Source organism: Zosterops lateralis (genome assembly GCF_965231275.1).
Source record: "Zosterops lateralis genome assembly, chromosome: 7".
NCBI classification, from domain to species: Eukaryota; Metazoa; Chordata; class Aves; order Passeriformes; family Zosteropidae; genus Zosterops; species Zosterops lateralis.
Genome location: NC_139767.1, coordinates 29,102,473 through 29,118,160, shown reverse-complemented (window position 1 = coordinate 29,118,160; position 15,688 = coordinate 29,102,473). Strand labels below are relative to the sequence as shown.

Sequence of the window (15,688 nt, the reverse complement as noted above, 5' to 3'; positions counted from 1 at the left end):
GGGACAGAACAGTGTGTGTGAGGTCCTTGTGTTCAAGTGTTGCCTTTGGGGGACAAGGGTACATGGACACATCAGATGGGAGAGGTATCTTAGCCAGGGAGAGCCAAGAGGCTGGTCAAGGGTGCTCAGGGCTTTGGCTACTCAGCCCCACAAGGATCCACTGTACCTACCTGTTCAGTGATTGTCCTACACACAGAATTCGCCAAGTCTTTTTGAACAGACCATGCTAGGCAGTGCTGACGTGTCTCTTCTATTCCCTTCATCAGAAACCAGTGCTGTAAGTGAATCAGCTTCTCAGCCAACAGAGACACCAACCTCAAGACCTCCAGGTAAGGAGCAAAAATGCTCAGACTGCATTTTCTTGGGACAGCTTCAAGTAACCAGGTCCCAGGGAGCTCTGCAACCCCTTCAGAGAGGAATGAGTTCCCCTGCCTGGGTTTCCCATGTTCCTCTTCCAGAAGAGACAAAGCTGCCCAGATGGTGACCATGAATACTCTCCATTCTCCTCTTTTCCTGGTGGCCTTTGCTGCAAGGAGAATGTGTTGGGGAAGATTGGAGGAATCTGCTTTTTTGTGCTAGGTGCTTTTGCCTACTTCAGCAGGCAGGGATTCAAAATGATCCATGCAAAGTGCTGCCAAGGCCAGCCCTTGCCCTGGTCCTGCAGGGAGTTGTGCCTGAGGCTGTTGGAGCATGGGCAGGGAGGGATCTGGGGAATACTCAGGTGTGGTCTGGGGCCAGGAACAGTGTCTGGGGCACTGTGTATGTGTCTGTCCCAGGAGTTCTCCATACCCCACAATCTTCCACCCCAGCAGGCCCTTGCAGTGTAGGTAAAGTGTCCCCATTTAATGCTCTATCTCCCTGCTCCTCTTCCCTGAGGGCCTTTGCTGCAAGTGGAATGTGTTTGGAGGAGTTCAGAACTGTTGCTTTCTGCTTGGGATCTTTTTCATCAGGAAAAAAAATTTGGCTTCACTAGGTTGTCTGGAAAAAATATTTGGAAATGAACCTTATAGGAAATGAAAATTCACTTAGAGTTTTACTTTTATTTGGGGGGTATGAATGAGCATTCATATTTTTTTCCCCATTTCACAGAAAATGTCTCATCTATGAGAATGTACTTATGGAGTGAAGTGTGAAAAACTAGGCAGGGTGAAAAACAGAATTTGATGTCTTGGAAGAGAACTGTAATTACCATCCTATATTTCTATATATAAGATATATAGAAATATAACTTTTAGTTACTTATTAACCACTTAAATTATGTGTGGATATAAAATATATACTCTAAAACCATAGAGAATATATATAATTACTCTGAGAAAATATACTATTATGATTCACTTTGGAGCCCTCATTTTATTAATGTGTCTGCAGTAGAGGACCGTGCTATGACACTTGTCATAACAAGGCAAGTATGTACCTGTGGAGTATTAAAGACACACAGGCTATTGTAGTCTGTCTTTCTAACAGTCACTGGTCTTGGCAAGGCTTGATATACTTTCTTTCTTTGATTTGGTTTTAGTTGGAATTGTTGAGTTAAGTGGAGCTGAACTGTGAATGCTCAGTATGACAGATAATGAATTTCAGCCATACTCCATGTCTTCACTGTGATACCCTGCTAGATTGTGTAGGGAAAACAGTTACTGTACAGTAAACAACAAGATATACCTGTATGTTCTGCAATTGCATCTATACTCCCTAAAACATACCTGGTAGATTCCTTTAGTAGAAGGATGAACTATATTTAATATAATTAATACATTTAATATTTAGTAGAATATATGGACTATTCAATATACAAATTACTTCATATATGAACTGGCTATTGCAGAAATTCACAGAAACCCTAACATCAATGTCTTTCATCTTGGTATTAGTGGACTTCTGCTCTGGAGATCCTTGTGGAAGAAATTTGGCTAAATGTATTTCCCTAAATAGCAATCATACCTGTGAGTGCGAGTATGGATTCTACTACAGTGAAAAGAATTGTTACAGAGGTGAGTTGCAGAAGGGCATCAATGCTTTTAGTTACCTGCTCAGGTGAATTTTGCTTCCCATAAAGCTTGTTTTCGTGTTATAATTGCACACACGATCAGTCTGGGAAAGTGATTGCTGAGTGATTTCTTGCTTTGCAGACAGCCACTCCTACAATGACCTAGATTGCTATCTCACAAAACAGTGTCAGCCAAAGAGATTAATGTTCTAGGAAAAAAAGGTGAATTCTCTGTCAGAGGTGCTGAAGATTAAAAGGAGTGAAAAGCAGGAAAAAAATGCAAGTGTAAACCTGACATCGATATTAATAATGGCAATGATTTAAAAAGGACCAAACTTATGAAGACCTGTGAACAATCAGATTGACTTTCTCCATTGCTAAACACTCATCAGAGTCCTATTGAAATGCATCTCTGAAATGCTTCTGAAGGCCAAGCATGTTAAGGATCAGCAAGCAGGATTCTCAAATTTACTTGTGAAGCTTAAGAAGCAGGTCGATTCTGAATTACTTTCTCTGTAAACCACAGTAAACCACATTAGCTGCTTAATAGCTGCAAATTTGGAGTCTTTAATATACCTTTTTTTTTTTTTTTTTTTTTTTCTCCACTAAATCCTGTAACACCTGGCAAAGAGTCTTTTAGCTTCAGGCCAGGCTAACAGTTTAATGTTATTCAACTTCATAATCAAGATACATTGGTTGGGCCCAGGATCCTGCCTTCTTCCCTGGCAGCCAAAGTACATCCTCCATTGTGACTGAATAGATTTGTCCTCTACTGATCCCTCCTGTATTTGAAAAATAGCACTCATTTTTTTTCTGCATTGTATTTCCCCATCCCTGAAGGCTGGAGAACTCCAAGGTGAAACTGGACTTTCTTGAATGCTTTCTAATTTACACTGTCTGTTCTCATTTCAGGGAAAGTATTCCCAGCGAGCATTGCAGTGAATGCAGATTACAGTGAGAGTCTGAAACATGTAAATTCCTCAGAGTATGAAGAGGTGTTCAAAAATCTAAATGATTTTGTGAGTGACAATGTTTTTTCCCCCCATCTATTTAATGCTATGCTGGGTGTTATGCATAGAGAGGACACACACTCTCTTTAATGTGGGGCCTCGAAAAGTTCCACTTTACAAGAGATCTACTTCTTTCAAAGAATGTTTCACATTATTTTAGACCTATTAATGAAAGACTTGAACTTTGTCCTCAGATGAGCACATCATGGCTTTTGCTGAAGTGAAGGGAACCCCTGAAGTAATATCTGCATTTTTAGTACTGCTTCTATTCTGGGGAATTATCACACAGATTGCTCTGCATCTTCCACCATTCCCTCTCCAGAAACAATGGGGCTGAGTGAAGTTTTCCAGCCTATTGAGTTTCTGATCTCCTCTGTTTGCTGAAGGCTCAGTGGTATGAGTAAAAATGAACAACTTTAATTTTTTAAAAAGAAAATTATTGATTCCACACAGCCCAAACTTTTCTGAATGTCTAAATACTGAAAAATTAGCCTCTTCCATAAGTCTGCCAGTATTACTATTTTAATGTTACTAGTGAAATGGATACTGCACATTTTTTAATAATTCTATGACTGTATACAAAATCTGGTAATAGGTTTCCTGGAGAAATAAAATGATCAGTTTAATTTATAGTGCCATGTTAAAACAAGTAGATTTGCTTATTTCTCTTTCTGGCAGTAAGGAAGAATAGATATGCAACTCTACCAGACATCTGATTAAAAAATATTCATCAGATGTTAATCAGGAATCATCAAAAATGGTTATCAATTTCTGCATATTATTATATCGCTTACTATGAATGTTGAATCAGAAAGTGACCAAAACTTGTTCCTCCAGAATGTTAAAAAATATTTTCTCAATTTTTTTGCCCAGCATTTTTCATGATATGGCTACAGAAGAGCATCATATGTAGGACTAAAATAGATACGTAATAGAATGCAAAAGTGAAAGCAGCATAGAAAATAATCTGAAATTTATTGCAAAGAAAGATGGATATTTTATCTTTCGGTTTAATTAGACCTTAGAATTGATCTCATCTTCTCATGGTGCCTCCTGTTTGTGTGGCAGTTGAAGGCAGCTGCCTCCACTGCTTATTCCCTGCTTCACCTGGGGTGAGGGAGAGCAGTGACTTTTCTTCTGATCCTGTTCAGCTCCCAGTGCTTTCATCAGTGCTTCTTCCCACAAGATCACCCCCTGATGATCCCACTTCACTGCCTCTCAGGGACAGGTGCCATCTGTGAGGAGGTCGACTTCTCCCTCTTCCCCCTACTTGTACACGGATGGGTGCTGCAGAGACACCCTCCTAAGCAATGACTTTGCACAGGGGTATCTGTAACTATCAGCCACTTAAGCCTAATGCACTGACTGCCTGAAGTTCATTCTCCAACCCTCCACTGCCCTCCCAAATTCCCTATTCTTCCATATTCTATAGCACCACCCCACTGTTCCTCTTCTGCAATACCTTGCCTGGTGGATTTAACACATCACTTTACTTTGTTTGTACTTAGAGTAGCATATTCTGTATTAAAACTTTACCACTGAACCCTCAGTGGTTCATGTGATTTTGGTCTATGTTTGTGCTTGCCTTGAACTCCAATTTTTTTCTCTTTTATAGTTTAAAAAGGCCTTTAAAGATCTAGATGGCTATGAGCAAACTGTCATCGTGGAAATAACGTAAGTTTGCCAATTTGTTTTTTGCACAGTACATACTTCCACATACCTCATTTTAATTTGTTTCCCATGAAGCTCTCAGTGCAGTAGAAGATATGGGATGAGTTCAGCTCAGAGTGCTTCCCCATAAAGGAGGGCCACTGACTCCATTTTTGTCCCAATATGTCTGTGAAATGGGCTGGCTGAGGCAGCTCCATGCTGGATGTCCTGCCTCTAGTACCATGTAGGATACAGCACTGTGCTGTAACTAGCAGTCCCTGTGATATCTGACATGTCTGAAATTCTAACAGTTAACTCTGAGGTTCCTATGACCACTGGGAGAGCTGCCCAGCTTGAAGTCCCAGTTAAATTTAAAAAACACCCTCCTTACAAGAGGCATAGAAAATGCATTTTATTGTGCATTTCTTGGTTTCTTCTGATGTCAGATTGAGCAAAGATGCCACTAAATGGGTTGTGGTGGCTGTAGCTGTGGGCATAGGTCCCTTGCTGGTCTACCTACATCCTGTGAGATGTCCCTCTTTTCCCATCCCCATTGTTACAGGTTACTGTCCCCAGAGCTCTGCCAGCTTCTCTGTGTTTCCTAACCCCCATCAAGCAAAACCTGGCATGCTAGCACAGAGTGTCAACCCTTTCAGTGCACCCCAGGGATTAAGCAGCTAAGCAGAATGTTGTTCTAACAGAGTTATGGGGACAGTAACTTCCAGCAGAGCAGTTGTGACATGGGGCACAACTCAGGGAACTTCAGCAATCTGCCACTTAAGGATATTTGCATATCCTGGCAGCATGAGGTTTAGCTGAAGAACAGGGAAGTCACTGCTGCTCTCCACCTCATGCCAGGGAGGTTTCTGTGAGCTGAACCCAACCTAGACAGTGTGTAGTTTGCACAGATACCTCTACATCACAAACAGACCCTTCTGCATTCATTGTGGTCATACCCTGAAATTACCTTCACCAGGCTTCAGGGTGGGTTCTGCACATCAGGCCTGGATGACACCACAGGCTGATGGAAGCATGTGAAAGTTAGTGTCTAACAGATGAGGTTCTTCACACTGCAGCTGGCTTGAGGTTAAACCAGTTAGAGATGTCAGTTGTGTATCAACAGCACACAAAGGAGAATGTTGTTAAATCCAGCAGTTACCTATTTACACCAGGACCTACTGGAAAGATGGCTGTTAATATATTGATGAGCCAGACATAGGCTCATTTTCAGGTCTCTTGGCAATTACCTACATCATGGGAAGAAAGAAGCTGGGGGAGAGAGGGAGATTTGGCAGAAATTTTCTCTCATCTTTGCATCTAGCTTGCTATCTGTATGGATTATGTAAAACTTTAAAATGGTACTATCTGTCCTTTTCAGACGTCGAACAGGCAACAGAAATTCTGGTTCAGTGAATGTAACAGTGACAAACCTGTTCAAGGAGAACTCAGTTGAAAATGAGACCACAGTTAAGTCTGCAGCAGAATCTGCAAAAAATGACCAGTCCTATGTCTCCATTTATTATGGTATGTAACTCCTTGCTAAAGAAGTAATTAATCAGCAGAAACAAAGGTTCTTAAAACCTGGTTGGAAGATTTCTGTGGGCATAGGAGCCCATCAAATCATAAGCCTTGTTGATTTTAAGGAGCTGAATGTTCAATCTTGGGTAATTTTGAAGATTCAACCATTCAGTGCTAGGCTCTTTTGTCTTATTAAGGCTTCCTACTTCCTGTGTAAAAAAACAAGGAAAATATTTATTCCCTGCTAAGCAATGGCATGGTGGTTTTAACCTGCTGAGTGTTAAAAAATGGGAAAAATCAAGATAAAATATATATATATATATATAGTGCTTCTGACAATAAGCCAATATTTTACTGGCAAAATAGGATGAAATTCTCTTTAGACTTCTCCCATAATAGGCCATGGTAATTGAAATGAGGGCTCACTGATTAGCTACTGAGCTAAGGGATTTCTTGACCTAAACCAGTAATGTTTTGCGTTATTAAAGGTGTAATACTGGGAGAAAGAGTTTCTAATTAAGAAAAGGATTTCTTTTTTTTTCTTTTTAATTTTTTTTTTAAATATAAGTTCCTATTTTGAAATCAGGTTTCTTAAAAGATCTAGCTAATAATTAAGAATCCATTTCATGGCTTAAAGCCTGAGTTTGGTCTCTGAAGGTGATTGTATCCACCTCAGCCATGAGAAGGAAATGGGAAACCACTGAGAGCTCCCAAGGCACCAGGGCAGTCACATCCCTCTACAGCATGCCGTGCACTGAGGTCTTTAAACCATTCCCACCCCAAGGACATGGATCTAAAGAGCAACATACTGGACAAGCAGGATACTAATGCAGCTCATGAAATGAGCTGCATGCCCATAAATATTTACATCTTTCTAGAACCATATAAGTTCTGGGTCTCACAGTTCAGTTGTGGAAAAAACAAGGACAATAGTTACAGTTTTTCTCTGTAGGTTTTTTTTTTTTTTAAGGTGAGTCAGAAAGTTTTCAGAATACGAACTTAGGAAAAGAATGTCCTTTTTCATAGGCTGGAGCCAGGAAGGTTTGGAGCTAGTTGTAGGAGGCTGAGAAACAGGTCAGAAGATGTGATGGAAACAGGACCTTAACTGGTAAAGAGCGAGGAGGAAGAACAGGGTTGGTCCAAAAGCCTGTGATACTGATGTGCTAAGAAAAAGACTTATAATTTTTTCTGTTTCGAATTACTAAATAATTATGATTTACTGGGCAAGTGCACTGCTTTCTGTGAAAGGGTATTCAAGTTTTCCCCCTGTTTCTGTTTTAAAGAGGCACAGCCTTGTGATGTTTATCAATGTGATACTAATACCACCAACTGTATTTTGGAACGAGCGGACGAGATTCCAGAATGCAAATGCAAACCTGAATTTAAAAGGACAGAATGGGATGATCGTTCTTGTTCAGGTAAGAACCTCGCTGCTTTATCTATCCCTGAAAGGCTGACCTGCTTATTCCCTGTCTTAATCTCTTTTTGAGAAAGATGTTGGACAAATGTGCTGACCTCTAAAAATCAGGGAATGTGCACCCTGTGAAGAAAGCCATAGAAATACATCCTCATGTTTCACTTTGAACAAATCTATAATTTTATTCCAGTAGAATAAATTATTAAAACTTGATAAAATAATCGCCAAAACCAGTGAGTAGGCAAGTCCTTAAATGCGTTGTTAGAGTCCTGGTAAGAACTGAAACCTAAACAGATAAAGGATAGAACAAATTGAATCCTATACTTACAGCCATCTCTGCTAGGACATGTTTTGAGAGTAAATTCTACATGTTACTTGAAGGCAGCTGACAGAACTGAAAGTCTCATGATGCACTACAATGACCTATTAAGGCTCTGTCTCTTGTTCATAATTCTAGGTTTGCATTACCTGGATTCAGACAGGCTTTTGTGAGAAGAATGATTTCTGTCCTTTTTGGGAACTGTTAGTTGTTAGGGTTTTATTTACTTTCTTGTTTTTAGCCTTTTAGGGAGTACTCTGTTTATATTTTAGCTACCCTCCAAAGCCCTGTGATGTGCCTAATTTTCTTCAAAATACATTATTTGCTTCTTATGGAAACTAAAATTTTCACACTACAGAAGTAAAAAAAAGTCTAAGATGTAAGATTTTAAGAAAAATAACAAATAATTCAAAAATCCATGATAAAGTTATGAAAGCTGGCTACAATAAATCCTAGTGAGATGTGATCCAGTGTAGGCCTTTGTGGTCCCATGTTTGTCTAAAAGTGATACAGCTTGTCATGCAGATCATCTGCTGTGAGATCAAACTTCAGGCCATTGCTTGCCTATGGAAGGTGCAGCAAAAACAGATTTGTCTTCTGATGAAGCTGGATAGTTGTAAACACAGCCTGTTTGCTTCTAATTTTGTGATTTTATATTTCAGTTTTTGTTTCATGTAGTTACACTCCTAAAAAAGCCATTCTGATGCTTCAAAGCACGGGAGAGGGGTGGGTGTATGTGTTTCCAGAGCAATAAAATAATCTTCTATCTGCAATTCACTCATGTTTTTCTCCCTGAAAATACAGTTTGCAGTGAAAGCTGTTCTGCAGCAGCGCACAAGTACTGTGTACAAGAAGAATGGGGTCCAAAATGCAAATGCATGATTAACTTTAGAAGCCTGGAGTCTGGAAGCACGTGTGAGGCGTGAGTACTCAGCTTTATATTGCGTTCCTGTGCTGTAGGCAGAGGCAAGGGAGAAGAGCACCTGTCACAGGGTCAGCTGCAATCCAGAGGAACAGGCTGCAGCTAGGTGAATCAGAGAGGTGCCCAAAGGGGATAGCAGGTGGACAAACTCCCGTGGTGTCACGAGTTGTGGTGGTTTTACTCCTTGGCATCAGTCTTTTGTGTGCACTCACAACGTCTCGGAGGAAAGGCAAGGAGACTCAGGGTCACCTGTGAGTCAGTGAAGAGGATAAAGTACTTCACCACATAAACACAAACTACTCCAACAGTGTGGCTGAGCCATGGGAACTGCTGTGCTGGAGTGTTTAGTAAGCAACAGGCATTAGAGCAAGACGTGCCTCTAATCCCTGGAATGTTTGCACTGGTATCAGAGGGGACTGTTTCCTGATAAATTTCAGACCTATGTTGTTCCTGATTGGTTTTCTCTCTGAAATTATTTCTGACAGCTCAGGATCAGAACAGAACAGAGCAGTGTTTGCTGGTGAGGCCGAGTGAGTGACTGGTTGTGCTCCACTCTGGTGGATAAAGAGAGACTCACTTACCATATCCATTAATTCAGCTCTTTTTGTAGCTATTACTGCTGCAAATTGAACATTTCTTACCATAAATTTGATAAATTTTAAATATAAGTAACTATCATGGGAGGAAGATAGAGTTGCCAGCCCTTATTGACCTTATACTGAAGCTTCTGTTAAAGACATTGCATGGCAATTCCAAGTGGCTCAGATGTGTAGAGTTTAGTTCTCTAGAAAAATTAGGTCCTTTTAACATTTTTCAGACTGGGAACCTGAAACCTTGAGTGCTGAGATCACCAAGCACTCTGAAAGTCTCAGATTATTTCACTCTAAGGAAAGTAAATTATTTAACATTAAGATAGGGTTAAAGAGGAAACCTGTAATGGACACGTTTTGTGGAGAAATTGCTGACAAAAGGGGGAAATATACTATTGTTTTGTGATCATAGAGTCATAGAATGGTTTGGATTAAAAGAGACCCTAAAGATCATATTTTCTTTCTTTCTTTCTCCTTTTTCTTTTTTCTCTCCTGTAGCTGTCCATTGGGCTACTCTGGGGAGGAATGTCGTGACAGTAAGTATAAGAATTTCTGATTTTTAATTTGAAAAATACCTAATAATTGAAAAATACCCAGTAATGCTTAATCTGTCAGAAACAACAAAAAAGTAGTAGCCTTTAGGAGTGCCACCATTCTGCATTTATAGAAGGAAAATGTTAGGGGGGAAACAAGTAAAATTTCTCTGTTGCCTTATGTGCCTAGGGCATGGGAAGAGCCTATTTGACACCTAACTACACAATTTGGCATCCATATGAGTTTAAACAATCCCTACACCCTCCCAGTTGTTCCTGTCCCTTGCCTATAACTATATGTTAAACCATTCAGTGCATAGCATTAGGAATTAGAGCTGAGGTCAAAATAACCATCCACAGAGATGGTCTTTAATGCAGATCCTTAATATACATCTTTCTGTGTCCACAAAATGTTGTAAGCACCAGGAGCCTGGAAATAAATTGCTTCCTTCCTTTCCTTCCTTTCCTTCCTCTCTCGTTTTTCAATATTCACTGTGAGTTATTAACTGACACATTTCTTGTTTGATTTTTTTTTCTCCCTCAGACACTGAACTCATCCTTATAATAGTGGGCACGGTACTTGGAGCTGCTGTCCTGAGTTTAGTGATAGCAGTCTCTATTGTTTCAGTCAGGTAAGAATTTTTTACAGTTGACAAGAAACTGCATTGCTGTGTGTTCATAATAAGGCTTTTGTAGTAGGTATGCTATAAAAATCTGTTGCATGCTTCAGAATGGGACTGAGCATTCAAAATAAGGTGGGAGTGGACAAATCAGTAAGCTGGATTTAATAAGTAGTCTAAATAGTCTTTTAAAATATCTTTTGTTCTTTCATCTCCTCTGAAGAGCAAAAAACAAACAAAATCCAGAGAAGAGGAGCCTGATGAAGCCAGGGTACTCTGACATCAATACCTCTGAGGATAGACCAAGCATGTTCCCCAGGGTGCAGACCACCTCTGGCCACACAAACCCAGGATATCAGCCAAACAACCCCTACGAGACGCGTTCCACAAATAGAGACCGTTTTCCAGAGAGGGATTATGATGATTTGGTAAGTGTTTCACACAGTCCTGTGGGAATGGAATTCCTGAACAATAGCACTGTGGGCTACAGATATTGTTGGAACCTAAGCTCCCCTCCGTACATCCTCCCTTGGTCTAGACGCCCACAGTAGTATAAAGGCACCCAAAAAACTGTAGCTTAGCCTTTCTAAAGCCCCAGTAGTCATCCTTGAACTAAAGGAGAGAGAAGTAAAAAGTAAGGGTCAAAGCAAGATCTTGGCTGCCCAGTGCTCTGCTGTGTCATAGGATATTTGTCTGCCCTGGCCAAACTCATCCCTCAGCACTGGTGTGCCTGCAAGCATCACAGCCTGCTACCACCTGAGCTTCTTTTGGGCTGCTGTAGAGTCAACTGGTGCTGCAGTGGCACCTCCCAGCTGCAGCCTCATGCAAGATTCACAGTCAGTTTAAGCTGGTACTGGTGCCCAGGGGTTTGTGTCCTCCCACCTGGCTGCTGCTGCCTCATTCACAGCAAGAGAGCACCTGCAGCTGCTGCAGCACTGCAGAGGGGAAAGGTGTGAAGTGCCACGAATAATACAGAACAGTTTTTGCACTGCTGTGGCCCAGGGGAGCCTGTGTCATTACGTGGAAGGCATGTTTAAAAAAAAAAAAAAAAAGCCTGTTTTACTTTTGAATTTTGCAAGGGAGCTGTGGAGGAAGCAGAGACTTGAGATTAGCTTAGTTTGGGTTAATAACAGCAAGGTTGTGGGCCATTCATGCAAATGTTGGACTTGATGATCTTTCTGAGTTCTTATTTCTCTTCTTTTCTTGTCTAAAAATTCTCTGTAGTATGAAATATCACGGGAGCCAAGGGGCTTTAGGACACAGAGCAGATACTGAGTGACCAGAGCTGCAGAAGGATGAATGACCACCACAACACTGGGTCAGAGCAAAGAATTTCACAGCCTCTCACCAATGCAGTTACTTCAGCAGAAGAGACAACAACATCCTTAACCCCCAGATTCTCTCAAGATTTTCTAGAGGAAGGATCCTGCTTGAAAGAGATCATGGACAACTTTGAAATAAGGGAAAAATGTTAGAGAGTAGGGAGAAGAAGAGGACTTCTTTTAAAAGAACTAATAATTATTAGAGCTCCAATAAACATTAGACTGCTTCGATGAGGCCAGGACATTGGCAGGAGAATGAATGTACAGAAGATTCTAGGATTTTAACCCTGCTGGTTTTCATGGTCCAGGCAATACGTGTGATGCTGAAAACTGTGATGATGCTGAAAACCCAGAGCTTCACTTGGATTTGTGCTCACTTAATTTGAACTGCAGCTTTGGGCAGATGAAAACTGTTTTTCATGAGAATCAGACCTGTTTCAGTTTACTATATTAGATACAGGTTTTTTCACCGTCCTCAACCTGCCAATATTTCCAGTCTGAAAGCATTCTGTTCAGATCTCTGCTGACTTGGGTTGTGAGGCAAAGGCACTTGTCTGACCTTTGCCACAGCCTTCTTTCCCAATACAATGGCAAGACAGAATATCTTCAAACAAACACTATTCTTCTTCAGCTTGCAAAACTTCATTGATTTTACATTTTTAGTTCCTGTGGAAAGTGTTATCATATCTTTTTCATTCGCAGTCTTTATGTTTGAATGATAATAAGCTTGGTGTTTGGGGTTTTGTTTTTTTTTTAATTTCTTACATACAGTCAATAAATCTGTCTGTAAAAAAATTTATATTTTACTGTATTTTACTGAGTGGGCTTTATCTGTTGACCTGCATTAATATTATAGTTATATAAAATACTTATATGCACACATCTGTACATATATTTATAGACTACAATCATTTAAAGCATCATTTAATTCTTTTGTGTTTTGGTTTTTATATATGCAGATTAACTTTTCCTATTAAACATTATTTTTTCTCAGTACCAAGACTTTCTTATGTTCCCCCCCAGTGATTTAAGTGTTTTTTTTTAAACTCTGGAGACTATTTTATGTTAAAATTTGTGCAGAGTTTAGAGACAAGTGTGCACAGACTAGTTACATCAGCACCCAGCTTTCACTCAGAAGTTCAGAAATGTTATTAATGAAGTTAAAATATTTATTGTGAGACTGGCATTAATATTCAGGGGTTGCTTTTGGTGAGAACTGGGTAGTTAGTGCAACTGGATCTCCTTTGAAAATGCTGGACAAGCTGTTCTGTCTGATGGCAGCTGTTAATGACCCAGATGCTTTCAGCTTAAATGACAAGTCTGGGGGGTCAGTGGTAGAGAACCACTGTGGCTGCAGAGATTACCAGGATGTCCATGCAGATGCTTGTTTCCAGTCTCTCCATGATCAAAACCAGCTCCCACTTGCAGTTACCTGATTGAAAGCTGGGACCTAAATAGTCTTTAGTCCCACATGATCTTTCTTATGTGGTTTCTGCAGCAAAAGTAGGTGGGCCCTGCTTTCTGAGAAGTACCCTGGCAAGAAAAGGTGTCATTTTCTCTCTGTTGTTTTTCTGAGGTTTCATTATTTCTTTCTTCCAGTTCACCCCTGCCCCCGTGGCTGCTGTCACCTGGCTGCACAGTGTCTGCCTTTGGCAGGGTCTGTAAGAGACCAGGTTCTGGTGGCCTCAGCCAACCCCACCATCTGTGTACATCTCTGCTCGCTCAGCGTGGCTCCATGAGAGCAGGGCTAGCTGGATTTGACTAGTCATGATAGCTTGTGCAAAGGATGAGGAGGGATTTACTCTTATTTCCTTGGCTTTTCCTCTGAGAGTAGCATCCCATGAGGAGCACAGCAAGGCACGGTGGCTACAATTCCCACAAGAGGCAGAGAGATCCATTCTTCCTCCAGCTAGAAAAGTCCTGCAAGCTGGATGAGCTCTCTCCCCCAACAATTTAATATGTGGCCTTCTGCCTCCTTCCTTTTCTTTGAGCCCTGTGTGTGTCCACAATAACATGGGTGAAAGAGATGCTCCCAGCTTCTAATCCTTTTGCTCAATCCTTTTCTTTCCCCCTTCTCTCTGACTTTTCAGCAGCAGGAAAAGGTTCTGCTGTCTGTAGCACTCCGTTAACCCCATGCAGACTCCACTCGGGGTAAGTTTGCATGTGGTGAGACACTGGAAAATGGATGGGATAAAGGCAGAAACTGGCCAAAAGTCATGAAACTCAGATTCATTCAGCTGGCTACTTTTGAGTGGATACTTCCTCATCCCAATCTTTGCATGGCAGACTGAAACTTGGGTTCACATGGAGCTGAATAAAAAGATTTTTCTATATCTACACTAACAGCCCACTGGAATGGTCATAATGGTCTTTCACTGAGGTAAATTTCCTGGCTCCATGCATAAAATATATGTTACAGTAACCTGCTACAGAGGCATGTGGAAAGGCTTTTAAGTATTATCTCCTATTCTTTTGCAAAGCAACAGAGGTTGGAAATGTAGCTGAATGCTGAATGAGAAACTTTGATGCAGTAAAACTTTATTGGGGCTGTGATATCCCAACATGTGCTATCAATGGTAATAAAAGCAGAAAAAATAGTCAAGTGTTTGCATCATTTAACTGCAGAGGAATTTTCATTGCTCTAATTCAAAGCTAATTTCTGCAACTGCAGCCAGTTCTCATTTAGCCTGTGCTGGGGAGGGGCTATCAGATACCACTGTGAGCTTGCTCCTTTTTAGCATTTCAAAGGCTGCTCCAGTTCTTTTATCTGGACTGGAATTCTGTACCGAAAGGGCAAACTCCCAGATATTTCACTTCTGTTTGTCTATTAGCAATGTGTGACTATTCTGGGCAATGTGATCATGGAAAATAGCTCTTTGTCAAGTTTTATGACTGCTGCCTCTTGACTCATGCTTTGTTCCAGCTGCCCATCCTTCAAAATCCAGGTAGGCATAGGAAAGGAACTGAGTTGGGTCCCCACTGTCAGTGTGAGTGTGGACATGCCTGCAGGCAGGCTGAGAGGCTCCAGGGATCTGCCACAACTCATTTCACATCCTGAGTCCTCCCATCCATCTTCTTCCTTGAGGTGCAATGTGTCCTTGAGAAGGCAGAGTGTCTTGCTGGCACACAACTGGCACAGGAGGTGGGAAGAGGCTGCCACTCAAGTTTGCCACCAGCTTTTATCCTAAACCAAAAGTCACTCTGGAGAGTGTAATTGCTTGGCATGTCTGCACAGGGTATGCTAAACAGTGCTAAAGGAGGTGGGACAGAGGTTTGCCTGGTTATAACACATACCTGCTTGGGAATATTGGGATAGCTTCAGTCATATGCCATTCTCCATTTATTTAGATATACCCAAGCATATTCAAGCAATGTGGGGTGTTAGGGTAGGGGCATGGTTGGTGCCTTAAAAGAGCTGGGTCTGGGCAGTTGCCTTGAAGGAGCTGCACCTCAGCAATGTAATGGGATGGGAGGGTAAGAATGAGTGGGGTGATCAGGCCTGCTGCTTTTAGCACTGTTTACACCTGAAACCAGCCTCAAAACTGAGATCTAAACCTCTGCATCCACACATTCCCCAGCAAAGCCCAGCATCCAAACTTGCATGTGAAAGCAGGATGTACTTCGAATTTTTTCTCGTTGTCTGTTGGAGGAAGCCACCCCTTGTTTCTTTCAGGAGACTGTTTTTACACGGGTCATGCGTGTGATGTGCCAAGCTGGAGGCACAAACAAGTAAAAGTGGACAATGAAGGTAAGATACCACTGCATACCAAGGAGCTTGACTTTTCACTTCTTGTGTA

General features: G+C 41.2%; 1 protein-coding gene across 1 annotated transcript; it reads left to right on the top strand.

The window, feature by feature from the left end:
• Nucleotides 1–223: 223 nt before the first annotated feature.
• Nucleotides 224–13,002, top strand: MUC13 (mucin 13, cell surface associated; the record flags this gene model as incomplete). Its single annotated transcript, XM_083864903.1, has 11 exons — nucleotides 224–329; nucleotides 1,875–1,994; nucleotides 2,903–3,009; nucleotides 4,616–4,674; nucleotides 6,029–6,174; nucleotides 7,452–7,586; nucleotides 8,709–8,826; nucleotides 9,915–9,952; nucleotides 10,494–10,581; nucleotides 10,793–10,997; nucleotides 11,794–13,002. The coding sequence occupies 11 exons, from the start codon at nucleotides 224–226 to the stop codon at nucleotides 11,842–11,844; spliced, it is 1,173 nt and encodes a 390-aa protein (XP_083721029.1). The 3' UTR covers nucleotides 11,845–13,002.
• Between the last annotated feature and the right edge of the window lie 2,686 nt (nucleotides 13,003–15,688).